Genomic DNA, 27,449 nt, shown 5'->3' with positions numbered 1-27,449 from the left:
TATTGCAGCCTAACAGGAAGCTGGAATCTGTCACACACATAACCCACCCCCACCCCCGCACATACATGAACTTGTAAATCTGTCTGTGCTTGGCTACGCAGAGCTTAAATACATGACCTTTTTCACACATCCTTTCAAACACATGCAGTTGCGAGATGATCCCTAACTTGGCAGAGAGAAGACCTGAAATATAGGACAAAACTGTATCAATACAGGACGTCGCTTTTTATACTGAAATGCGAGACAATCCTGTATTATACAGGACAGGTGGCAACCCTGGCCGAAGGTACACAAATAATAATATTAGTTTATTTGTACTCCGACCACCTGACTGGGTTTTATATATAAAAACATTTAAAAGCTTCCCTATTCATGTACAGAGCAGGGGCAGAAGTTCAAAATGTGATGACGACATCATCATAAACCTTTCCAAGGTGTCCCCGTACGTCCCGCTCTGCCTTCCACCCACCCCTGGGTTAGCCTGGGTGGACCGATGCGCACCAGCAGAACGAAGCCAAAGGACAGCAGCAGCGCCGTCATCCAGCTTCCGGGCGCGCCGCCGCCCTTCTGCTCTCACCCTCCCGGGCCAGGCTTGAGCCAAGCCGCGTTGCCTTGTGGGAAACCGCTGAGCAGGGCGAAGCCCATTGGCCCGCCCGGACTGGGCAGGCTCGCGCTCGGGATTGGCTGGGGCCTTTCGAGAAGGCGGCCGCTGATTGGTGCTCGGCGGGGGGGAGAGGGGAAGAGGCCGCTCGGCGCCCTGCGTAATTCGGTCACTACGTCGCCGCCGCGCCCTCTCGCCGAGGTTTGAATGTGAAGCGGAGGAGTTGCTGTCGCCGCCGTCGCTGCTAGTCGTGGTCTCTCAAGGGGTCCGTCAGGTGAGGCCGGGCGCCTGAGCGGGGGGGGGTCCGGAGCCCTGAGTCGGGCAGGGGGGGAGACGGCGGAGCCCCGAAGGGAGGCGGCCGCGGTCCGCCTTCCCCGGCCCTCGGGTGGCTCTCGGCTTGTGGGCCCAGCCGAGGGAGGGGGCGCACCTGAGCATGCTGCGTCTGCCTCGGCCCGCCCCTTCGGGGCTGCGCGCGCCCCCCGTTGGTCCTTGAGCCTAGCTCGTGACGAAAGCGCCCTGTTGATTGGCCACCGCAGCTGCCACTCCGGTGGGCGAAATAACGAGGTGGTGTGATCCGAATATACTTTCAATCACTGTCTCTCCGTTGCGATTTCCCCCTTCGTAGTATTAAGGCCAAGCCTCTCTCCTCGCGGACTCAGCCCGGAGGCCACGGGACTGCCACATGCTGCGGAGGGAGCGGGATTTGTAGCTCCTGGTTCCCTGGGTGTAATGAGCGGGTGCAAAGCAAGGCTTAGGCTGCAATCCTGTGCGTACTTTTCCTGGGCATGAGCCCCACTGAATAGAGCTGGGCTGACTTAAGAGTAAGCATGCATGTCAGTGACTACGCTGCTAGTAGCTCCAGAAAGATGTGATGGGTCTAGGCTTATGCGGAAATAGGGTGTTTCCTAACCTGACTTGGAAGAGACTTGCGGGTGTTCAGTGGCGAGGGAAAGCCACTCTGCACGTGTTCAGAGGTGATTCTTAGGTGCTTGCATGGAACGTTACATTTCAAAGGATTTCCATAAACGTTTGTGGTAATTTTGCATGGCATATTATTTCCACATTGCAAACTAGGAGCTGAGAAAAAATAATGGCCACTTCCTGAACTCACAGCACAGGTAATCGACATACCGGTAAATGGTATGAAATAGAATATGTTTATATCTCTCAGTATTATTTAGGAGATGTGCAGTAGCATTTTGTAGCAGTGAAACTGGGTTAACAGCGGCTGGATCCTCCTCATACAACAATGGTTTCTTAAACAGTGGGTGGACCTTCTCCAGGAAAATGTTTGTAATTGTAGCTAGAAGTTTTCATCTGTCATGGTGGGTCTGGGGTGAAAACACACATCATGGCCTTCACAGTATCAAACAACCTGTGTGGAAACTAGGTCAAACGTGAGCCATGCAACTGCAACAAGTGGATGCTTTTGACACTTCCTCTATAGGAAAGGTAAACGGTATTTCCATGTGCTGCTCTGGTTTGCCAGAAGCGGCTTAGTCATGCTGGCCACATGACCCGGAAGCTGTACGCCGGCTCCCTCGGTCAGTAAAGCAAGATGAGCGCCGCAACCCCAGAGTCAGTAACGACTGGAACTAATGGTCAAGGGTCCCTTTACCTTTACTTACTATAGGCAGTATCTAATTATGACCAGTTGGACAGTACCTTAGTAGCTTTTTCAGCAAAATTTAACTGTTACAGTGAGTGGAGTCTAACAGCCCCTGCACCATACGGAAAATTCTATGTTTTTTACCACTAGTGTTCAAGCTTGTCAGTAAACCAAGAAGCGTGATCTGTGGAAGAGAAGCTGGAGGGTCACCCTTTGTTGCCTTATTAACCGCCTCATGCCTCTAACAGGCCATGTATTGAATTAGCCATGTTTATAATTTCTTGCATTATCCATCAGATCCATACATTCACACATGATGTGCCCTCCTCTTTGCTCAACTGTTTATCCTTGGTCCCATGGCTCTCAGTAGATCAGTGATCAGCCTAGAATTCAGGAGGAGAGTTCAGTGTTCCAACTGGGGCTGTCAGTTTCAGAAGAGGAATGAGAGTATAGTGACCTTTCTCTTGCCCAGTTGCGCAGGAGAGGAAATTCTTGTTGTTTCCAGAAGCCTCTCAGTATTATAATCAGTTGTCAATAATTGTCTGTGTGTACATGTGTGTGAATGATCACTTTGGTTCCTGATTTTGTGTGATGGTCAAGTATGTTGTATGTAACTTATCTAAAACTAAAGAAGAGGAGGAGTTTGGATTTGATATCCCGCTTTATCATTACCCTAAGGAGTCTCAAAGCAGCTAACATTCTCCTTTCCCTTCCTCCCCCACAACAAACACTTTGTGAGGTAAGTGGGGCTGAGAGACTTCAAAGAAGTGTGACTGGCCCAAGGTCACCCAGCAGCTGCATGTGGAGGAGTGGTGAAGCGAACCTGGTTCACCAGATTACAAGTCTACTGCTCTTAACCACTACTCCACACTGGCTCTCGAACTGCATGTGTGCACCTAGAGGTTTTCATACATGCCTGTAGGGTTTTTTCTTCTAGTGGTTGTTCCCAAGGGTTCCTTGACTTTCCAGAGAGATTTTTCAGAAGGCAATGGAAACAAGTATAACAGGTGGTTCAAAAACATGTAGCAATATACAGAAACTTTGCTTATGACTCTTGTTCTTGTTTCTGATTTTTATAGAAATTTTTGTTAAATTTTTAGGTTCTGCAGTTATGGAACTGAGTGATGCCAATTTGCAGACTTTGACAGAATACTTAAAGAAGACACTTGATCCTGATCCTGCCATAAGGCGTCCTGGTAAACAGTTTAAAAATATGAAATTTGAGCCTCCATTGAATGGTGTCTAGTGATAGTTTGACCCAAAACATTATAAGATCTGTTTAGTCATTTTCTGGGTTTTTCAGAATCAATGGTAACGGCCCAGAACATGGTTTTTCAAACTGTTGGAACAACATTCATTAATGAAAAAGAAAACTGCTTGATTTTTTTCAATATGTTCTTATCTGAAGGAGCAGGCTGACTGAAATCAGTATTTGTCAAAATGAGACCTCTTTTTACTTTCTGTCACTTTAAATGCAGATCAGTTGTGTGGGTGGGATGGCTGACCCCTGGAAACCTCATGTGACAGTTGGACATACATTCTTTTAAAAAAACCTTTAGAAGGTCCATCTGTATGCTTTTTGAATTGCAGTCACGTTACTGATTATTAAATGCAAGTTGTCTTTAATCTTCCTGCGGTCAAAACTGCATGACTGATCAGTGAATACTTTCTGAGTCATATTAACTGTCCATGGTTCCATTCTGAAATCTGCCTTTGAGGTGATTGGGCATGATGCAAAGAGAGTAGGTTGCATTGAAATCTGAAATCAGATTTGAAGTTGAAGTGAACTGTTTAAGCACTTCATGTCCCTTCAGCTTCATTAGGCATGCCTTACTTATCTTGATTGTACCCACAGTCTCACTCAGGATAGTAAATGTGAATTCAGGGGGTCCTGCTTAGGCAAAGTAACTGTGGAAATCTCAAGAAAAACCAAACTAATTTCAAAAAGACTAGAGGAGGGGCAAATGTGTATTTTGCACATCTCTATTTATTAGCTGTTCAGATAAATTAGTGATCTCTGCATGCTTATATTTGAGTAAGCCTCATTGAATATACTGGGATTTGCTTCTGAATAAATATCTGTTGAATTGCATTGAAGGTCAGGTCCACACGGTGCTGACCTCTTAGAAAGAGTCACTACTGGAGGTGCTGTTTTTGCCTAGTGGAATTGTTGACTCCCCCCTCCCGCTTTTAACAGCAGATCAGGCCAAATCTCACACAGCTTATGAAACTGCTCTCACAACAGGCTTGTCATGCAGCATGGAGAGCTTCTGTACAAGAAACATTAAGTCTAAACATCTGTTGGCTGTGTGGAACTAGTTATGTGGTTCTTTGAATCCGAAACAGTTCATTAACACTGCAAAATATAAATAAGTAAATATGTATAATATTGGTGTTCAACTGTTAAATTTTACAAAATACGGAACTATTTCATTAAATTACTTCCCATCAGTTAAATTGGGTCTTCCAGTACTAATTCTTGCTGTGCATTCTGCATTTCTGGAAAACTTTCAAAATACTATATGAGTCAAAGTTTTTCAGTAAAATGAAGAGGAGAGGCTTAATATTTTTTGTCTCTTTGTTATTCACGGTCATAACATTTAGGTTAAGATGACAGTCCAAACTGGGCTACCTTTTCAGAAATTGTGAAGATACAGAATTTAAGAGCAGCTTCCTGATCTGCATCAAAAATGATTTGCAGTTGCCATATTGCAGCTGTTTAATAATTGTGGGGTTGCAAGTACTGTCATAGAAATATTAGGTGATATCCAACTAAGTCATACTCTGTGTAGGTCAAGTAACAGTAGCGGTGTTGAACAAGTTGGTTGTGAATAAAGTAAATTGATTTCAGTGGATCTACCCTAAGTGTGGCTTAGTAGGATACCATCCATTAATAGCCATTTCTTCACTGTATCATTCTAAACACCAACTTGGTATTGTATTAAATGGTGTTAAATGTTTGGAGTTTAGACTGTGGAATAGCTAACCTTTTTGCTAAATTCATTATATTTAAATGTTTTATAGCGGAAAAATTCCTTGAGTCGGTTGAAGGAAACCAGAATTACCCACTGCTACTTTTAACTCTACTGGAGAAGTCCCAAGATAATGTCATCAAAGTCTGTGCCTCTGTCACATTCAAGAATTACATTAAAAGGAACTGGAGAATTGTAGGTATTTTATTTATTACAATTGTACTATGATAGTGTGTTTCCTTGTAAAGTAAGTGGTTATGAATAAAGTAATGGGAACACTTGTGAACTAAGATGTTGCAGGATGATTATAGACATCAGATTTGGTATTATGGTAAGCTACTGAAGGGAATACCAGGGACGTGGGTGGTGCTGTGGTCTAAACCACAGAGCCTAGGGCTTGCTGATCAGAAGGTTGGTGGTTCGAATCCCCACGACGGGGTGAGCTCCAGTTGTTCGGTCCCAGCTCCTGCCCACCTAGCAGTTCGAAAGCACGTCAAGTGCAAGTAGATAAATGGGTACCGCTCCAGTGGGAAGGTAAACGGTGTTTCCATGCGCTGCTCTGGTTCGCCAGAAGCGGCTTAGTCATGCTGGCCACATGACCCGGAAGCTGTATGCCAGCTCCCTCGGCCTATAGAGCAAGATGAGCGCCACAACCCCAAAGTCATCCGCGACTGGACCTAATGGTCAGGGGTACCTTTACCTTTTACCCATAAGGCTGCCTTTAGAAACAGGTATCTATTCTTCCAGAACAACATACTATTAGTACACTTATTTACTGAAGGTAATAGTGATTTTGTATCTGAAATCCCAGGTTAATAGTTTCCTTGGTTGCTTTGCTAGTTGCAAGGATCCACACATTTGGACTTGCTTTACTAGCCAATCCTTTATTGGTGTCCTTCATTGTCTCCTCCCTTCCCCAAGTTCTGTGGCACCTACAAATAACTTGAGAAAGGTACGGATGATGGTGCTTGAACTTGGCTTTTGCAGAAAACATTACAAATGCCTTGTTGTTACTATCTTCTGCAAATGAGATGTGGAAAGAAAAATGAGAAGTAGAGGAAAGAAAAAGAAGAATTTTTTCTCTCTCACAGTCAGGATTTTTGAGACAGTACAGTGATCTTGATAGATGAGAAATAGTTCTCACTGGTGAACTGTTGAATGAATTTATTATACTTCCTACCATGTTACCCTTTTCTGATTTGGTTACTTTCATTAGAATTGGTGTTTTAATTTTTATAACTTTTCTGATTTGGTTACTTTCATTAGAATTGGTGTTTTAATTTTTATAACTTTGAACTGTATCTGCTTCAGATCTTCCAACTATTGATACTAATTCATTGCAACAGGAAATTAGGACACTTAATCATAACTGAATCAAATGGTCCACTTTGAGGTTAATATTTATTATTTTGAGGATGTTCCAGAATCTGCTTTAAGGGATTGTACTCGGTTACTCTTCAGGTGCTTTCTCAGCAATGGGTTTAAAACGTTGAAAAATAACATCATATAAATAGTTAAATCATAACTTTGGAGAAGTATCATTTTTACAGCTGCAGTTATTGGCACAGAAACAGGAATTGGGAAGGTAGCTCCTTTCTCATGGAGCATTTGAACCTGTGAAGATGATAACTGAAGCAGCGGGGGTGGAGTGGGGAGGCTATAAGCCGGCAGTGGATGCTGCACCATGGCAACCCCTGCAGTTGCTGTTTAGTTTGATGATGGAGAACACTGATGCAGTGACCAGTTTATTTCAGATGGAAGTGGAAACAGAGCACAAAATGGAACTCTGCTTCCTGGTGTCAGCAAATTCCACCCATCTCGCCTGATGCATCCACATGCCAGTATGTAGTGTTTACAGCTGAGCTGTTGTGATGCAACTGGTTGTGGTCTATTGTCTGTCTGATTGGGCCCAACATATTTCAGAATAAATGTGTAGCGTTTGCTTTTTCCTGAAAGCTTACAACTCAGCCAATGCACTTGCTGCAAAAATGCAAGTATCTCGAGATGTTATGATACTAGCTCAACTAACATTTTGTTCCTAGATTGAAGATGAACCAAACAAAATATGTGAAGCCGACAGGATAGCCATCAAAGCCAACATAGTACATCTAATGCTTAGCAGTCCAGAACAAATTCAAAAACAGGTGAGGTGACAGTGAAGAAAACAAACAGAATTCTGCTTATTTCAACAGGGAATTGTTTTGTGCTGGGAAACTGATTGTGTTAATATATGAAATTTTGTTTTAAAGTGAGAAGCAATAGATACATCTAAGGGCGGATGAGTTGCTTTGTTTCTGGTTTGTGTCAATTTCACGCATGTTGGTTCACAAATCTGTCTATAACCTGAAAAAAAAATCAGTATGAAAATTGGTTTTTAAATATCTTACCCTAAAATAAGTGATTTTTGTGCATTTTGGTATGTTGTTTGGTTTTGAGTTGAGAATTGTATTACAAAATTCAGGGAAGTGTGAAATCTGAAGGATAAGTTTGCTCCGATTTGTATTGGTATTATTAATATGTATTCCTACTATTCATATTATATGTATCTTATACGTAAAGAAGGGAAGCTGCTATTAAGTTTTTTAATGGAAATAAGATGAAACCTGCATTAACATTTCAGAAGTGTTGGGTTTTTCCCTTCTCAGTTGTAGCAAACGTAGCTGATATGGTGAAGATAAAACATGTGTTTACAGATGTGCCATTGAAGCCATGGGTGGGAATCCTATGATAACATTTGGACAGATTTTAAAACCCACGAAATAGTTAGGCAGTGTGTGAAACTACCCCAGTATGCCATATGCAGTGTCTTGTTCTAGTTTGATATCCAGGGTGAGTGGGGAAAACTAAATAGGCCCACTAGTGCAATAATTTCTGCTTGAGCGCTGAAACTTCTCTCTCCTTGCCCCCCATGCACCTCCCCAGTTTGCTGTAGATGGTCAAGGGAACCCCCATAAAAGATTTGAAGGGTTGGGGGGTCAGGGAGAAGAGAAGGAGAAGAAATTCATTTGAACAGCCAAAGGTCCTTGCCCTAGTGGATCTATTTAGTTGGATAGAGTAAAAGTGGCATATTCTTAAGGCAAAATGAGCCAGGACACCGAATGTGAGTCTGCCACTGAAAATGGTAGCTGTACATGCAATTCGCCCTCCATAGTATCGTGTACCACTGTCATGATTTCACATGGTCCACTGTCCCATCATGCTGCCACTGACAGTGGGGTGGGGAAGGGGGGAAAGTTGTGGTGTCATGAATAAGATCTGCTAGATACTGCAGAGAGGATCAGGGAGGTACACATGCACCTGCTTTTGTCACTGGCAGTTGCATACTTAACATGTAGAAAGCCTGTCTTGAGTTAACTGTAAGGTGGTTGTTTATCTCCATGCAAATATCTACATAACGTTTCTGTCTCTCTCTGTCCTAGTTAAGTGATGCTATCAGCATAATTGGTAGAGAAGACTTCCCTCAGAAATGGCCTGATCTGCTAACGGAGATGGTGAATCGCTTTCAGAGTGGAGACTTCCATGTTATTAATGGAGTTCTTCGTACAGCACATTCTTTATTCAAAAGGTAGTGGGTGAAGGCCATGAATTTCCAAGTTCTGTTTTGAAAGTAAAAGCACTCTGTTCTAGCAATAATGCCTTTCAACTGCTAACTTCTTTCTTTTGCTTGGCTCAAGTTTTCAAATTCATAGAAAATGATCACGCAAATTAAATAGCTCTGATTTCCTTCATTTGTCAGGTATCGTCATGAGTTTAAATCAAATGAACTGTGGACAGAGATCAAACTTGTTCTTGATGCTTTCGCACTTCCCTTGACAAATCTCTTTAAGGTACAGTGTTGTATTTGAAATCTGGAATTGATTTATATACCTTCTGTGTAATGTATTTTTTTAACTTCACAGCCAACATAAAGCATTTTATGTTGACTATTATGAAGTTCCTACTTTTGTCCTAGCTGCTGCGATAGTCAGATATATAAGGTGAAGAAGATAAAGTTTGAACTAAAATCTTCCATGCTTACTCTGTCTGTTCTTAAAGAGGATGTGTTAGCACCTTATAATATGCTGTTTATTAATAACTGCAATAATTGATGCTAAATTAAGATGTTTTTATTAAAACAATGCTAGTGGTGTTCAGACCTCTGTTTTTTAGGCTGTGCCTTTTTGTTTTGTTGCTTTTATATTTTATTGATGTTTTAGCTTATCTGGTTTTGTACATATATTGTGCTTTTAATAGAAAAGAGAAATTACATTTAGTTGAATTTGGATGAGAGGCATGAATTTGTGGCATCAGTGAGCTTTCAAAGAAGTGGAACAGCATTGGCAAGTGTCTGAATAGATTTTGTTGGTGATTGCTATTAAAATTGCTCTTTTCCAGGCCACAATTGAGCTTTGTAGTACTCATGCAAATGATGTCAGTGCTTTGAAAGTACTCTTCTCATCTCTGATTCTGATTGCTAAGCTGTTCTACAGTTTAAATTTTCAGGTAAGCCATCTTTTACATGCTCTTCTAGTGGATAGTTCTGATCCTGCAAGCAACTTTCTGTATAGGAGCAATTTCACTGATGGATAACTGCGTGATTAAAAACCTCGGTGCTGCTAGCCAAAATTCTTGATGGGTTTTGGAGATGCTAGAGTGTTTAAAAACGCAAGTATCTGGCCAAATGTCAGTGCTCCATAAGTGTGCTAGGATAAGTTGTTTGTTAGAGCTTTAACAAATCTAAAGTAATGTGCATGTAACCTTTTAGTATAAGAAGCTTGGCTTTCAGATTTGGATTCAGCGCTTATTATTTTTGGTAAGACTGGATTTGATCAAAGGTTGTGTCAGGAGACAAAAGAACAGAGGGAATGATAGCTGTTGACAGACAGAACCTCTCAAATTTAGGGGTAATAAACCTACTTAAGTTTAATTAAGTCAAAGGAAAGGTGGGGGGTGCTTGTTTTTTACTCTTCATAGGCATAATGGTAGGCCAGTAAATAAAGAAGCAGGGCTTACATGCATCTGTTAATAAGACTAATGTGGTCCACAATGACCCTTAATTCTGGGAACCCTGGGTGAGCAAAACGGATCTGACACAATAGGCTGCAGTTCCATTGCCTTGAAGCACTGTCAAGCCGTAAAGCAAGCTGGTTGTTACACAGCTCCTGCTATGCTGATTGAAAACTGAGGAGAAGGTTGATGAGCTACACACGTTAAAAGCTACAGAGAAATTGACTTGGTTTGTGTCTCTTGGGCTTTGGATTTCCTTTAGCAGTTGAAAATTATGTTTCATACCTTCTCTTTTTTAAAAAAAAGTAATGTGGTGATTCTGTATTTCTTTGAGCAGGTTGCATGCCAAAATAGACAGGAAAGTATGCTTCTTAAATAAGCAGTTACCTAATAGAAAAATAACTACGGATGTGGATCTACTTCTCTATTTTGTAGGATCTTCCTGAATTTTTTGAAGATAACATGGAAACCTGGATGATGAATTTCCATAATCTTCTAACTTTGGATAACAAACTCTTACAGACAGATGTAAGTAGCAACATAAAAGTGGGATAGAGAAGCTGTCGCTCTCCAGATGTTGCTAGACTAAAACTCATCATCCCTGATTGTTGGTTATGCTGACTTAATTTGATGGAGTCAACAAAATTTGGAGGGTCACAGTTTCCTCTTCTCTGGCATAAAATCTTTTGGAAAATTTCTGTGTAATGGGAAAGGGAATTCAACACTCCACTTGAGCTGCAAAAAAGAAGCTTTCCTGGGTTCTGAACAGGACACTGAAATTGCAGTAGCTCAAGTAATTCTGATTTTTGTCATTTTCTTGGAGGGAAATTGTGGAGCCAGTATAGGAAAAATTAAAGGTAGATGGTAATTTTCTCAAATAAAAAATTGCGTCCCTTTGTATAACATACCATAGCACTGGGTCCATAAGTTGATAGTAGTAATTCTCTTGTCATGGTCATATGTGATGACTGGGCAATGAGAAATTGGCTTTGGAAGAGGGAAATGCTACCAAGCCTGCCCTCGGATGAGCATCTAGTTAATCTGACCTCACTTTCTGTTAGTGTTTGGGAACATTTCTCCAGCCAGACTAGGATTTTGGCTTTGGGCAACACAAACTACTTTTTCAAGACATGGGGAATAGCTTGGCTGATTTTGGAACCCAGTTGGGACTTTTACCCTAGATGATGCCCTTAGGCATGTGTTATTGTCCCGTTTTCATCCCCTGAGCCTCCTGACCATCCTGCCCTCCTCCTGCCTCCAAATCCCCTCCTTTCATTTACTTTACTTGCTGCTTTGGCAGATGTCAGGGGTACTAGGAGACTACATTTTCCAAATACGTTGGTGGTGCTTCTTTTTTGTTGCTAGGATGAAGAAGAAGCTGGTCTGCTAGAGCTTTTGAAATCCCAAATTTGTGACAATGCAGCTTTGTACGCCCAAAAATATGATGAAGAATTTCAGCCTTACCTGCCCCGTTTTGTCACAGCAATCTGGAATTTATTAGTCACAACAGGGCAAGAAGTTAAATATGATTTGGTAAGTGACTCTCTTCCATCCAGCTTGAAATAAATGAACCTTTTTTTAGGTCTTCTTCAGATTATGCTCATTTTGTGTTTTCCCCCCCGCAGTTGGTAAGTAATGCAATCCAGTTTCTAGCTTCGGTTTGTGAGAGGCCCCATTATAAGCACCTGTTTGAAGACCAGAATACACTGACAAGTATTTGTGAAAAAGTCATTGTTCCCAACATGGAATTTAGAGGTAAATAGTTCCTTTCTTTAAAATCTTGATTAAAATTTTCCAGGAAAGCAAAAATTGAGTTTTTAACAATGAGGGCTTTAGAACTGGCACAGTAGCCAAGTAATGGACTGTATTTGTGGCCATTTGCGTTCAAGAGGTTTGCAGCATGGTTTTGCGAGGCATTTTCTGTTCTGCACTCTCAGAACTGCACTTCCCTTTAATATATATGTAATATGTATGTCCGTCAGAGTTGGGGAACTTCTGTCACTCCAGCTGTTGTTGGACTGCAACTCCCACTATTTCTGACCATCGGTCACGCTGGGCGGGGCTGATGGGAGTTGGGATTCCAGCAGTATCCAGAGGGGTACAGGTATCCCATCCCATCATGAGTGACTGAAGTAACTCACCAGTTTGGAAGAGTTGAGTTCCTCTTCCACCAGTGTTTCTAGCTCAGTTTAATCTGAGTGTAGTACACTGCTTTTACATTAATTGGATTTTCCGCTGTCTCTGTCATGAAGTTGTTCATACGTAATGCCAAAGAAAGTTTTTGTACTGAAATGAATCTTTCAGTATCTCAAACTGATTTCCAGTCTTAGTTTGCTGGGCCAAGTACAAGCTATAATTTTGGCAGTTCAGATGAAATGGTAAATCATAGTTTGCCTCAGATGATGAAAGAAGTTAGGGAATCATCATGTCTAAGAAGCGGCTGCTTCAAAGTTTGTTGTTAAAGATTTGGCTTTATGTCTGAAGCAGCCCAATGGTGAAAATCCCCAGCTACTCCAAGCTATCCTCAATATTTTGTCATACAGAGATATACATTGGTTGTGATCAGGATCTAAAGAGCATCTCATGCCAATGGAATCTTTTACTTTTTGCCTTTGAAGACTAATGCTATACCATAAGCTGCTGCTTCTGGAAATCTCTCTGTTTCAAAACTAATTTGCTGTGCAGTATGGTGCAGGGTTGCTATTTAAAGGAGGAGTAAACACCGTGCATGGCGTTACAAAAATAGTTCCACAATGTAATTTGGACCCTGGCCTGAGTATTCTAGATGAGAACTTTATTTACTACTCTCATTTAAAATACTGATGGTTCACGAACTCCCATTGCCTTGATCATGGTACCTTCATAAAATAGAGCCCAATAATAGGTGATTTAAATTTATTTACAAGCATATGTTATATTAAAATAAATGCAGTTTGTATATCATGGCTGATCCTTTACATGTTTGTGGACTGCTTTTCTGCAGCTGCTGATGAAGAAGCCTTTGAAGATAATTCTGAAGAATATATCAGAAGAGATTTGGAAGGATCTGGTAAGCAGTTCTATACTGGGTGTATAATGGCATTTGAGAACTGATGCAGTTTTCTGAAGTGTTGACATGTACATGCATTAATTGTCTTCCCTTGAATAGGCATGCAGTCGTAATACTTCTTCCCTTTGGGATTCAAATATGTAATGGTGTGGGTTTTTGCGCTTTTCCTGTGATTCCATGGATGAGCACATTTGTTGGCTATTGGGGGTGGGGGTTCATCTGACAAGCCTTAAGGCAATTTTGCTTGCTTTAAGGGTTACTTGTTTTTGTCTTGCTTTTTAGAAGTTGCTGGTGTATTACTGCAACACTAGAAGGCCTAGCACTACATCAGATTAAATGGTTGTTGCACTTTATTTATCGAGTGCCTACAGCCTTCTCCTACTGAAAGCTCAGCCTCCACTCCTGAGTTACTCCAAACAGATCTCTATGAAGTTCTTCTTTACATCAGCCAGAATTTTCTTCTTGTAGCTTTTCACACCCTCTCTTCTAATGTATAGTCTGTTTCTATGGAGTACCAAAGAAGCAGATGCATTTGGGTTGAGTGCTTTACATACTTCTTACTCAAAAGTCTCAGTTATATATGTGCACACTTGGAATTTAAAACCCATTGAACTCTGGGACTGAGAGTTTCTTCTGAGCCTTTGAGGGGCACATGTTGCAGGGAGCAGTCATTCTTAGTGAACCATTTGTTCCCCTTGTGATCTTAAATTGCTGACTGTGTCAGGATAAGTTTTATAGTATCCTAAACTATCCTTTAAATAGTCCCAAAATTCTTCTGAATGTTATTTTACTTGTGTTTTGATGCTATGGCCCTGCAGTTTTTGCTTTCATTTATATTCATGAGAATCAATATTTTGGCAGATTTTGTAATTCTGCATTCCTTAATACCACTAGCATGATTTATATGAATAATAATAGAGAAGCCTATTTTAGCAAATTGCTCTGTCCCTGAAGCACAGCAGGGCGAATCCAATTTAGCCGTTTTGCAAGCAGAGCTTCAAAATGAAGAAACGTTGTTTTAATATAACCCATAATGCATCTTGTTTTTATCTCTGCCTTGCAGATATTGATACCAGACGCAGAGCAGCCTGTGATCTTGTGAGAGGGTTGTGCAAGTTTTTTGAAGGACCTGTTACTGGGATCTTTTCTGGTTACGTTAACTCTATGCTGCAAGAGTATGCAAAGAATCCATCTGTCAACTGGAAGCATAAAGATGCTGCTATTTACCTTGTAACATCTTTGGCATCGAAAGCTCAGACACAAAAGGTACTTGTTTGCATCACAGGGTACATAAGTTGAATACCCATCCAGACCCATTTCCTTGGGGAGAAGAACCATTATTTAATAGTAAGCACTCCGTGGAAGAGCTTTCTTCACAGTAATGACATGTTTATGACCCACAGACTTTTAGATATATAAAATTGACTTTGGAATAGTTTAGATAGAGTAGGTCAACCCATGAGCAAAATTTGGTATTTGCCCTGGGACCAACCTCTGCAGTCACTGCTTCCAATTTTGTTGCATTCCCATGCATGCCTTCTTGGAAGTATGCTAATGTAAGTGTTCAAGGATTGGATTGCTATGGTTTAACAATCTCTTCTATGCTTGGCAGAATGTTGGGGTGGGGACTTCAGCACTTGATGTAAATATAAGAGGTGGGACATATGGAAAATAAAGTTTCAGAACAGTGGCCCAGCTTTATAATTTTTGGTGCTTTGGGGATAGCCATGTGCTGCTCTGTTATCTCGAATGGGAATTTCCATTTTACCAACAATTGAAATTAGAAGTACTGATTACATTACTTCACAGATTTAGAGCACCTCTACAATAAAAACCTAAATTGACATAACAGTCATGAGCATATGGAGAATTAGCTTTTTTTCAGGACTATTATTATGTTTGCAATATAGGCTGTTTCTATCAAAGTTGTGTTTTTTACATTTTAGAAGACATGGCATAAAATGTATTGTGGTTAACCTACCTTTCACTTGCACCTTTCATAACTATATTAGATATCTGAAATAGGCTAACCTAGTATCCTATAAGTAGAATATAAGAGTACTCATTCCTTCTCCCATTCACAATCCAATGCTTGAAGCCAAAGTATATACAATGAATACTTACAGAAACTGCCAGATATCATTCACATGCAAACTTCATTAGTGTGTAAATGGGAGCTTCTATAAACCAGTCCAGCAATTAATATTGTTTATGATTCTTTTATCACACTTGCTTCATCCTAGCATGGAATAACACAAGCCAATGAACTTGTAAACCTGACGGAATTCTTTGTGAATCACATTCTACCAGACCTGAAGTCTCCTAATGGTATGCTTATAATTCTATATTAAACATCTGTAACACCAATAAATGTAAACAAACATGGGAATAATTTTGGATCTGTGTTGTTGTGTCATGCAGGGAAGACATGGGCATAGATAACTAAAACAGTCATAAGATCTCTTTAATTTCTTACCAGGTTTTAGTGGATTGCCTTGTATATTGTATTTTTGTAGATGCACACCTGGTATCGGTGGGCAAACTGTCCAAGATCCTGGAAAGCCTCTGCCACTCAGAGTGGCCTGGGGTGCGGAACCCTTATCGGCTGAAGATTATCAAAGCAACCTTTCAGGGGCCACATGCAAGTGGTGGGCAGGGCCAACGACAAAAGTGGGCAGAGCAATGAATGCAGATTTTGCCTTTATACAATAAACTAGTTTGTATGCATGTCTCACACTCCTCTCTGTCCTCTGTGTAGGCAAGCAAGAGCCATTATCGGAGTTCATGGGCACATTCCAACCAGGGGGAGAGGGAAAAGTTGGGGAGGGGGTGTGGCTTGTGTACAGTGCCAGGACCTTATGTTCCCCACTGTTTGAGTTGACGATATTTGTCAAGGTAGACCAGTGTTCTGACATAGTAGAAGACGGCTTCCTGTGTTTTTAATGTGGGTCCAGAAATTGAGGGTGGCTGGAGTTATTTTTTTGAAGTTGGGTGGGGTAATGGGTATGGGGACAGAACAAAGGAGAGCCAAGTGAAGAGCATTTTTGTGTGTGTGTCATTCTGCAATCTTGTCTCTCCTTAAGCTTGAGACTGTCAGTGGGAATCTTTATTCTGTTGATAAATTGTGGGAATATGCTGTGAAATTTGAGGGACTTTGAACTTCTATTATATATCTAATTTTGTCCATATGGTAACCGCATAAGTAACTAGTATTAACTTTTTGGCAGTGAATGAGTTTCCTGTGCTTAAGGCTGACGGTATCAAGTACATCATGATTTTCAGGAACCAAGTAAGTTGTATCATCATTCAGAGTTCTTAACATCCAGCTGAAATTGTATGATAGACTATTTTTTGTGTGGGAAAAATACTGCAAATGGTGTACCTAGAACTGTACTAATTGTTTCACAATGTGGTATCAGTACTTCTGGAAAATAACATAAATTATTTTAGGGTACCCCACCCCCCATTTTAAAACCTCCAATTCTGAAAAAGTTACAGTATACAGATGACAAAACCCTTTCCCTGGAATCCAGTGAACAGATCATAATTGATTTGGGGAAGATTCTCTAATTTCATACTTTATGTTTCTTAGAACAGGTACAGAAAGTGCTCCTGTTTTCGTGTGTGTGATATCTTTTAAAATCTTCAGCTATGCAATCTTCTAATATGCAAAACATTCCAAAGGTCCATGGGACAGCATCCTGGGGACCATAGGATTTCATGAGCCTCAGTTTCTGTGGCCTCCTGGAAACCTCTTTGTTGTGGCTGCAGCAGCCTCCAAGGCTGTCCCTCTACTATCAGTGATTTGGCAGTAAGGAGGTAAAAAGGGACATGTAAGGGGCACATGAAAGAGAGGCTTGGGGTCCATAGGCTCCAAAGATCTCTTGCTTCCCCAGCAAGGGAGGGGGAAATTGCTGGCTCTAGAGCTGCTGTGCTTGTTTTTCCTCCCCCACACCCAACACACACGGTGTCTGCAGTTGCTGCTGTCAGTTCTTCCCCCACAGATTTCCCCACCCACATTGAATTGCTGTGGCTAGGAACTCTTACTTGACCCATGACCTTGGTTTAATAGAATATGCACAGTAATTTTTAAAAAAGCTTAATACAGGTATGGCTGCACAATGTATATATACCTCATGCAGGAAAGTTACAGTGGTCTGCTTATATAACAGTTGCAATGACCAAAACATTGTAATAACAGATGGAATGTTTCAGTCCATTGTTTCTGACCTAATTCTTCCAAAACTGCTTGGTACTTGCTTCTAAAGCATTTTTACTTGTGTCTATTTTGTAGGTACCCAAAGAACAACTATTGGTGTCTATTCCTCTCCTAATCAATCATCTTCAAGCAGAAAGCATTGTAGTTCATACTTACGCAGCCCATGCTCTTGAAAGGTTATTTACAATGAAAGGAGCTAACAACACTACACTGTAAGTTTATGTTCAGGTATATATATGTTACACTCATCTATTCATTGATTTCTTGCCGCTCTGGCTATATCCCTCACTGTATATGTAGAATCCTAAATTGATAAAACCACACATGTGTATTTATTATGCTAGTTCTTTCATTTTCTAAAACCAGAGTTTTTAGCTGATTTCCAAGTTGACTGTGCTGCAGAGGCACTTGAAAATGAGTTGGCCTTCTCCATCTCTCTGTCCCTTGCACTGTCATACTCTAGGATTTCATATGTTCTTGCATTCCCTCTGGTGTCCATTCAGGATTGGTAAGACTCTCCAAAGTAGAGGATCTTGATGAGTCATTGGAAAAACATTGGTGATAATCAAACACTCTTTTCCTCTACAGGATTACGGCTGCAGAGATGGCACCATATACAGAAATGCTGCTAACAAACCTTTTCAAAGCACTGACACTTCCAGGGTCATCAGAAAATGAGTATATTATGAAAGGTAAGAGGCTACATTTATTAGTCCAAATAGTTACCCTCAAATTTAAACCACTTTTTCTATCTTAGAGGTTCTCCCATTAGTATTTTTGAATGCAGTGCTACGTGCCTATATAAAACTTAATAAACAAGTTCTTATCTTGGATGCAACCTACAAGATCTAGTATTTTTATGCAAGGGAAAAAAGGTAATGTTAAGCTTAATGTTGCTGTTGTTTCTGCATTCAGTAATATAAATCTCTGAATTTCCAGCTATCATGAGAAGCTTTTCCCTACTTCAGGAAGCCATAATTCCCTACATCCCTTCTCTCATCACTCAACTCACACAGAAACTGCTTGCTGTCAGTAAGGTAAAAAAGAAGATACTATTGCTTTCTTCTGTTCCCCTTTTCTCAACCTGATTTAGAGGTTCACTTTTTGTCACTTGTGTTGATGTAATTCCTCGCCAATTTAAAAAATAAAGCTTGCTTGAATCCTTGTTAGGGAACCAAATTATTGGGGGGGGGGAGGTACTCACCATGATCCCAAGATCCACTGGGCACACAGTGGATCTGCGCACACAGTGCTGCTCTGGGCTTGTGTTTATGGACAAGAGCTATTGAATACAACTTTATTTTAACCTTAGGTTTTCTCTTACTTATATCACTGTATCCGCTTTTTAAAAGAATTCTATTGAATTTTTGTAGAGGCACATCAGGAGATTCCACTGAATACTACAGAACAAATGTACATATAAAAGCATAGCCAAAAAACCCCCAAGTGTGTCTGCTGAATAAAATTAATAGTTAATAAACATCAAAATATTTTTTCACTGTGTTTTCATGTAATTTCCATGCGAGTTAAATGAGGATCTAGTAAGTTATAGTAAAAATTGTGATTGGAACTTGCATGGAAGCATTTAAGCTTGTCATGTGATTTTTCTTAATATATAGTTGTACGTCCACCTATAATTGTTGTAACTTTTAATCTATATGGTGAAAAGTAACTTGGTAGTCAGAAGCGTGTTGATATTCATCTAAGGCGGCCTTGGGAATTCAAGAGGAGATTCTAGCCAGATACAAGCTAAATATGGCCATTTTCAGATTTTGACCTGATTGGAGATTGGAGGAGGCTCATGTCAGAGGTTAACTGTTTGCTTTCCTATGGTGTGACTAGAATTATCATGTTTTAGGTAATGATAGTTGCACTGAAAGCAACTTCTTGCTTTTTAGTTTAAGTAAGAATCTTATCAGTGATTTTGTGGTGTTCACGTCTTCCTTTTTTCCTTTTCCTTTTTAGAATCCAAGCAAGCCTCACTTTAATCATTACATGTTTGAATCAATTTGCTTGTCAATAAGGATAACTTGCAAAGCAAACCCCACTGCTATTGGAAGCTTTGAAGATGCTTTGTTTATGGTGTTCACAGAGATTCTGCAGAATGACGTGCAAGGTAAAAATAAAACATGATCTGGCTTCTTTGAAATATGGTATAAGCAGTGTCTGCAGTTCAAGTAGCCATTATTTATTTATCTAATTGAAAATATACCTATTTACACCTTTTTATATTTGGCAGATGTACATATGACCACCCATATCTTCTTATCTTTATGTAAACCAAAAGAAGAAAAATCTTAGTTTGTGTGGCTATATTCATTTATTTATGTTATTAGCCCACCCTTACTCCAATAACCTCAGGGTGCTATAAATGGTGGTTTCTCATTCTCTGAGGAGGTAGGTTAGACTGAGAGTTCACAACCAGCTCAAAATCACAAAATGCTCCTTTGGATTATACTGTAGGTATCAGTATTTGCACACATGAATACACCCTCCTGTCGCTTATAAACTGTCTTCCCCTTTCAACAGAATTCATTCCATATGTGTTTCAAGTGATGTCTCTGCTTCTGGAAATGCATAAAAATGACATCCCATCGTCGTATATGGCCTTATTTCCACACCTGCTTCAGCCAGTCTTGTGGGAGAGGTCAGGAAACATCCCCCCTTTGGTGAGACTCCTTCAAGCCTACTTGGAGAGAGGTGCCAGCACGATAGCAAATGCCGCAGCTGACAAAATTGTATGTATACACTGATTGCATTGCTTGATTTCTAAAAGAGTGTGTGTGTGTGTGTGTGTGTGTGTGTGTGTGTTTCATAAAAAAAGAGGTTGGAGACCCTCTCCTGTGTTAGTAGATATCAGAAAGAATGAATTATCTTTTACTCACCCTGGAAATCCAAGCTGTTAATTCAAGTTAGCTTGTGAAGTTACAAAACTTTATTAGACTCTAATGGCTATCACTAAGGGAAAAGTCTGCACCAGACTGCGATCCTAGAAGGCAGAATTCAAAGATGCTATGCATATGCTTCATTGTAGAAAATGACACATTTTGAATGTATTATCTTGAGCAAGTTTCTTTTCATGTTGGAATGGATTCAGATTTGCCCCTCCACAAATGGAAATGCTGCTTTCATTCAGAGAAGGAAATGAGATCCACCTGAGGCTCCCCTACAGCCCCCAGAGCCACTTTCATTATGTTTGGGAATGGAAGTCTTACTGACTTCAGATTTTTGCAGACTGAAGAGATTACTGGCTGGGTTTCCGTTTAGAATTCTCATAAAGATGCCAGCCCCCAAAAGCAGCCCTTCCAGTCTGTTGGAGAGTGCTGGTTTGCTCATGTCCTCTTATGGGCTTCCCATAGGGGTCTGGGTAGCCAATCAGGGAACAGAATGTGGAACTAGTTAGGTCTGATCCTGCAGGACTTAAATTCTTAATCTGCACTTGATGCTAGGCATTTGTCACTTACAGAGAATGAATGGCTATATATTTTCCCTGTTGTTTCCAAGCCATGCAAGCTAGTTACATAAGCCATAAAATTATTAGATGAGCTAGATACTTCTTTCCCATGAAAGCAATACTTTTCAGTAGTGCATTCAATCTATCCTAGCACTGCTGAATACCCAGCTATGATCTGAAATTCCTGAATAATCTTAACTCAGTTTTTTACCCCATTGCTAGGCAAGTTTAACTAGGCAGAGTTAAATCAGTTCCCAGACTCATTGGCTGTTCTCCTCTGGTAGTCAGTTACATCATAATTCCATTCTGGGTAGATTTTGTAGCTGCCAGATCATTTTACTGTTAATAATTTGCTGGCATCTGTCTGTCTTGGGAGACAACAGAGGAGTGCACCTTTGGAGGTGAGGTCAAGCTGTTGGAACGTTGCAGTGCCTGCTGTGACTGTGGAGGCCGATGCAAAACTTTGTGTTTTCCTTAATTTACAGCCTGGACTTTTGGGTGTGTTCCAGAAACTTATTGCCTCTAAACTTAATGACCATCAAGGATTCTACCTTCTCAACAGTATTATAGAACATATGCCCCCGTGAGTATGAACATACCAAATTCAAGTAATTTTGCTGCTATTAGCTTGCATTATTGTAGATCTCCCATCGGATGTACTCAAAATATGCCAAAAGAAAGTTAAGAAATAGTACACTCAAAGGGCATACTGGATTGATTAACCGGTTTCAACGTATTTTTGTCTTTCTAGTGAATCCATTGATCAGTACAGGAAACAAATATTCATCCTGTTATTCCAAAGACTTCAGAATTCCAAAACAACAAAATTTATCAAAAGTAAGCTATTTGTTTTATGGCTGATAGATTTGGGGAAGAACTCTGCCCTGAGGGGCTTAGTATGCTTTGGATCAGAACAATCATCACTTGTCTTTTGATTTGATTTCAAAGATGGCAATACAGTGGTACCTTGTGTTGCGTAACGTTCAGGTTAAGGCCGTGGCAAACCCAGAAGTGGGTTTGCCGCTCGCACGTGCGCACAAGCGGTCCTCTGGTTATGACATTTTCGGGATACAGCCGGGACTCCGGAACGGATCCCATTCATAACTGAAGGTACCACTGTAAAGGGCATATTGGTCAGAGTAACAGGATTTGGAGGCAAAGAGAGGAATATTCATTGAAGCTTGAACTTTGTGCCTACCTAGTATAAGAGCTGGGTTGGTGGGGATTTGTGATGGAGTTGGTCCCTCTGCATAACAGCTTTGCCAGGTGGGTCCTAGAGACCCTGTGAAACCAGCAAAGAAGTTTTGTCGACAGATAGCCGGAAAGATACAGATGCTTATTCACTGTGATTTTATAGAAGAGAGAGACACATATTAATACTGTTATACGTGCTCTTTTACAGCTTCTGATTCATTCTTCTTCTTTTAATAGGTTTCTTAGTCTTTATCAACTTGTATTGTGTAAGATACGGAGCAATAGCACTTCAAGAAATATTTGACAGTATACAGCCAAAGTTAGTATCTTTTTCTTTTTTAGTTTTCTTTCTATTTCTTACTATTACAATTCTATCCTGCCTTTCATCTCAGTTCTCCTGCTCCTCATTTTATTCTCACAACAACCCTGTGAAGTAGGTTAGGCTGGGAGGGGGTGAATGGCCCAAGGCCACCCAGAAGAAGAAGAAGAAGAGTTTGGATTTGATATCCCGCTTTATCACTACCCTAAGGAGTCTCAAAGCGGCTAACAATCTCCTTTCCCTTCCTCCCCCACAACAAACACTCTGTGAGGTGAGTGGGGCTGAGAGACTTCAAAGAAGTGTGACTGGCCCAAGGTCACCCAGCAGCTGCATGTGGAGGAGCGGAGACGCGAACCCGGTTCCCCAGATTACGTGACTACCGCTCTTAACCACTACACCACACTGGCTCCCAGTGAGCCTCATGGCCAAATGGGGATTTGAACCCTGGTATTCCAGGGGTCTAATCCAGCTCTGCAGCCACTGTACCACACTGACTGCACCAGGCTATACTAGGGATAACTGATAGCTGTATTTTCAGGTATCATTCTGTTTCCCAGGAAGAAGGCAGCGGAGCTGAAAGTGAATATGAAAATATATTATTTGTTTATTTATTAAATTCATATCCCACCGTTCCTCCCAGCAAAGCCTAGGGCAGCAAAATCAACTGATCCCCTCACAAGTGGCTAGACTTCATAATTAATTTGGTGTCATCTTGCAATAAAGGCCTGACAGTTATGTGCTTTAATTCAAGGTGGCAAACTGTAGAGGAAGAACCAGGAGCAAACACCCTTTTGAAAAGTTGTTTAGGCTGTCCTTAGATCTACGGGTATAGGGTGGCATACAAATTTAATTAATAATAATATAACTACTTTGGCTGCAAAGGAAGATTCTTTGTTTGCACTTGCAGCTTTAATTCAAGATGGCAAAGGAAGGCTCAGGAGCAAACTCTTAAGTATGCCCTCATAATTTGGTACTTTTTGGATTTGGCACCTTTTCTCTGTCACTGTTCAGTCAGAAATGTTGAGTCCTCTTAATGCTCTTCTCTCATGGTATACTGATTAAGCCAGGAACTCATAACACACCATTTCCTTGGTAATGCTCAGTGGTCTGCCTGATTTGTGTTCGGATTTCTGAGTCAATGGATCTCTAGCCTCCCTAATTATCTGTACTTGACCCAATAAATGCATTAGGTGGATACTGCAAGATTAAATGGGTTTCTTTTGGCACTTAACAGGATGTTTGGAATGGTTTTAGAGAAAATCATAATACCAGAAATACAGAAAGTATCTGGGCAAGTAGAAAAGAAAATCTGTGCCGTTGGTATCACAAAAATACTCACAGAATGCCCTCCTATGATGGACACAGAATACACAAAGCTGTGGTAAGTGCAGTTACTTCTTTGATAAAGTTTATTATTGAAAGGTAGAACTTCTAAGGATGAAGAAGAAATTCCTCTCTTAAAAAAAAAGATTTCTATCTTACCCAGGGAATATGCTAGTTTTTGCTTAAACAGTTGCAACAGAGATATTTGCCAAAGGAAGGAATCTCTCTGTTGGCCTCTCCCTCCCTCCATTGCTTCCATTCCTATTTCAAAAAAGATTTGAAAATATGCTGGCCAAAATATGCTGTGCTGTTAGGGATAAGAGTTCCAACTTGGGGGTGAGAATTCAATCTTGCTGTGTCTGAAAGAATTTAGGGGATCAGTTTAGGGACAGTGTTTTCAGGATACAAATCTTGCAGAATATGTGTGTGTGAGGTCAGGAAGCACATGCAATTTAGCATAGTTCAGAGTAATGAAGTTTACTAATGATATGTAACCAGAATATGTTACCGCATTATGTGTTGTTAATATGGGCTTCTGGTCAGTATCAGTGGAGAAGACCTCAGCAGTTAAGCCCTCTGCTGGTTTTGTGTCCACCATTCACTGTCCCCACCTAGCACTTGAGAAGCAATAGGTTTGGTTGTATATTCCTCTTTTGAAAGTGGTTTTCCCATGCACCTCAGTCAGGGAGCAAAAGTATTAATAAGATATAAGTTCTCCTGTTCTAGATTAAGACAAATAACAACAACAATAATAATAATAAAATCCACATTGCCAAGTCAGGAGCAGGAGTGACTAGAGCTTGAATGCTTGTGTGAGCAGAAGGTGAGCTGGAGTGCAGCTGTCAATAAGAAGTGTTCCCGGCAGGAACCGTTCCAAATAAGTTGTTATTAGTTTTCCAATATTCCTCCAATAATAGCCAAATTATAACAATATCAATGAATTTGGCAGGAACAGTTCCAGGGGCATTTATACCAAGGCAGTGGTTATATTGTAGAGGAAATATGAATTATAAGGAAAACAAATAAATGTATGGAGCATAATGGAAACAAGAGCAAGTACATTGTTTTCCTTGGACACCGTCCAAAATAGAAGAACAGCCAGAGTATGGACAGGCTTTTTCCAGTTTTTCTGAATGCTTGTGCCATTCCATTGCCAGTTTCTGCTCTGGCTCTGATAACTAGATCCAGGTAGTCCTCTGCCTAAAGAATATTCTGCTGCTGAAAATTGGCTGTTTTCTGTGGTGGTTTGAAATGGTTTGCTGTAACATATTGTTTTTGTGCTACGCCTTTAAGATTTTAATTTTTGTAAGTTGCTTAGATTCTTTTGCAGCGAGCAACGAATAAGTCCATTAAATAAAAGGTTTTCTCCATAGGACACCCCTTCTTCAGGCCCTCATTGGTCTCTTTGAGTTGCCTGAAGATGATACCCTTCCTGACGAAGAACACTTCATTGATATAGAAGACACGCCAGGGTACCAAACTGCATTCTCCCAGCTTGCCTTTGCTGGGAAAAAAGAACACGATCCAGTGGGCCAAATTGTGAACAATCCTAAAATCCATCTTGCACAGTCTCTTCACAAATTATCAACTGCGTGTCCAGGCAGAGTAAGATTGCGTGGCTGTAATCTAGTGTGTGTGTTATGAATGTGGGGAATCGTTTCTCTCTCCTGAGTCTGTTCTCTTATCCTAGAAAACGCAGTGTGTCAAAATTGGAAGATTCCTTTTTTGACTGCTATCTTGAATGAACGTGCTCATAATCGCACTCTGTTGAAATCAGTTGTGCTGATTTTGTAGATGTGTTGGGGACTGGGGTGCCTGTCTTCTGCAAGAGCGATTTCTATAGCGTGCTTCACTTTCAGATTATCTGGTTCTGATATGGCTTAATTTGTCAAACTAGTCAGCAACTGGATGGTTACTTGGTTGTGGCATTGCTCCAAGCACCAACTCACCAGGTAGAAGGTGAAGAGGTGTGTTCATAACTTTCCACCTAGCTTCATGCTGGTTGGACTAACTGGATAACCACATACATGATTCCATCTTTTTCCCTTTCCTTGCATCCAAAGTTAACCTCCCACAGTCCTGGCAGCATGGTACTGCCCCCGCCCCCGTGGTTTGAGGGACTAGGGAGTTTTACAAGTGCCCTTGGTCCTTATTGACTAGAAACAGATTCAGGCTGTGCTAGCTCTGCGCATTGTTTGCAGCGACGATACCAAAGTGTGTAGATGCAGGCAATAGCTTAAGTGCTGGCTGCAAGACGAAGCTATAATATGAAAGCATACGCTGAGATGCACACAAGTCAATTAGCGCTTTAGGATTTGGAGAAACTAAAATGTTAAAACACTACTGAATGCCTGCATGCTGGTATGTTAAAGTACTGTAATTTAGATGCATATTAATAGTGCCACTCTATCTTGTGTTTAAAGGTTCCCTCGATGCTGAGTACTAGCCTGAATGCAGAAGCTTTGAAATTTCTTCAAGGATACTTACAGGCTGCAAGTGTAACATTGCTCTGACCTCTTTATTTTGAATGGGAGAATTTCAAAGTTGCATCAAGGAACGCTGATATTGACTGTTCTAAACAAAGCTCGGACAAGGTGAAACGAGTTGCTACTTCGAAAAACACATCACTGAATTACTGCTTGATACAGAAGCTGAATGATACTTTGTTCATGTGATCATAGGTAAAGAAGCAAGTGACTTTCCCATTCCCAGTTTGCTTTCAAAGGGAATAGTAATAGGAGTTTATCATTTGGGATTGATTGAAGTTCCACATCTGCAGTGTTTGGGTACCATTTTAAAATGTATAGAGTACTGGATGCAAACTCAAGTTGTCACTTATTTTTTCCAGTTTATTGTCATTTGTATTTCTTTTGTGTCTCAAAAAATTTATCTGAATTGTGAATAAATAAGCTCTTGTTTAAAGTATTTGTCTAGCAATATATATCTTACTATGGTAGAATAAATTGTAGTTGTCTGCAAAGAAACTGTCACTTAGTCCCAGCAATACCCAGCACTTCTTAATTTGCTTTTCCACCTGAGCTTTACCTTAACACTATTCATGACAAACATTAAAATTGTATTTGGAGAGGCACCTTCACAGCATTCTGACTCTTTAGTGTCTCAGTCATACTTGAACATCCCACCCATCTTTCAGGAAATGCATTGCTATGAAATATAGTGGAAAATAAATGTCTCAGATTTAATCCATGCAGGTGCTTCTTGTTAAGCAGTTGTGTTCAGCTGCATTTGGGACTTGCTGGTATTCTTCAATTTCATATTTTAAACACTGAAATGCTGAGTCTTAATATTGGTTAGTGAAAGGTAACAAATGATTCTGGAGGAACTGCATCTTGCTGAAATTTTGTCTAGGGTTGTGTAATCACTGCTGTTAATATGTGGTATGAGTACCTAGGAGGCTTAAGGTTACAGATATTCAGAAATAAAGAAAATAAAAAGAGGCAATTTATTATCTCTTACTCTTATCTCAGATGTTTAACAAGACTGAAATGACCTTTACAAATTTAGTGCTATATAAATAGGAGTGATCTTCACAATTGTATACAGCTTGAACTCCCTTAAAAATAATTACTATGCAACTTGAATATTCTAACCACCAGGCCCAGAAAACAGTCTTGAAGGCACATGATGCAGTTCTACTGCTGAAGGTCTGGGCCTCAGTACTGCATGAGTGTGTGACTACCTAAGAACCAAGTACAAACCATT

General features: G+C 40.5%; 1 protein-coding gene across 2 annotated transcripts; it reads left to right on the top strand.

Annotated features, from left to right (window-relative positions):
- Nucleotides 1-725: 725 nt before the first annotated feature.
- CSE1L (chromosome segregation 1 like) lies at nucleotides 726-26,651 on the top strand. Of its 2 annotated transcripts, none has more exons than XM_081011079.1 (25): nucleotides 726-875; nucleotides 3,311-3,406; nucleotides 5,235-5,377; nucleotides 7,225-7,326; nucleotides 8,602-8,747; nucleotides 8,919-9,009; nucleotides 9,557-9,664; nucleotides 10,604-10,696; nucleotides 11,534-11,701; nucleotides 11,794-11,923; nucleotides 13,152-13,217; nucleotides 14,281-14,483; nucleotides 15,461-15,545; nucleotides 16,445-16,506; nucleotides 17,512-17,648; nucleotides 18,025-18,128; nucleotides 18,376-18,473; nucleotides 19,402-19,552; nucleotides 19,966-20,174; nucleotides 21,376-21,473; nucleotides 21,642-21,727; nucleotides 22,322-22,403; nucleotides 23,638-23,784; nucleotides 25,100-25,331; nucleotides 26,150-26,651. In XM_081011079.1, exons 2-25 carry the CDS (start codon nucleotides 3,322-3,324, stop codon nucleotides 26,237-26,239), a joined length of 2,916 nt encoding a protein of 971 aa, XP_080867205.1. In that variant the 5' UTR covers nucleotides 726-875; nucleotides 3,311-3,321; the 3' UTR covers nucleotides 26,240-26,651. The 2 variants fall into 2 exon arrangements, with proteins under 2 accessions (XP_080867205.1, XP_080867206.1); XM_081011080.1 differs by having other exon boundaries at nucleotides 747-866.
- Nucleotides 26,652-27,449: the final 798 nt, after the last annotated feature.

Source organism: Podarcis pityusensis (genome assembly GCF_964106645.2).
Source record: "Podarcis pityusensis genome assembly, chromosome: 6".
Lineage (NCBI taxonomy): Eukaryota > Metazoa > Chordata > Lepidosauria > Squamata > Lacertidae > Podarcis > Podarcis pityusensis.
Note: the sequence above shows the minus strand (reverse complement) of the source record. Positions and strands in the feature narration are given on the sequence as shown.

What these genes read in the sequence shown, in the direction of transcription:
- CSE1L (XM_081011079.1), top strand. Translation starts at nt 3,322, where the DNA reads ATGGAACTGAGTGATGCCAATTTGCAGACTTTGACAGAATACTTAAAG. An exon ending in TCTACAGTTTAAATTTTCAG is followed by an intron (nt 9,665 to 10,603) that starts GTAAGCCATCTT and finishes TCTATTTTGTAG; the next exon opens with GATCTTCCTGAATTTTTTGA. An exon ending in AACTGCTTGCTGTCAGTAAG is followed by an intron (nt 18,474 to 19,401) that starts GTAAAAAAGAAG and finishes TTTCCTTTTTAG; the next exon opens with AATCCAAGCAAGCCTCACTT.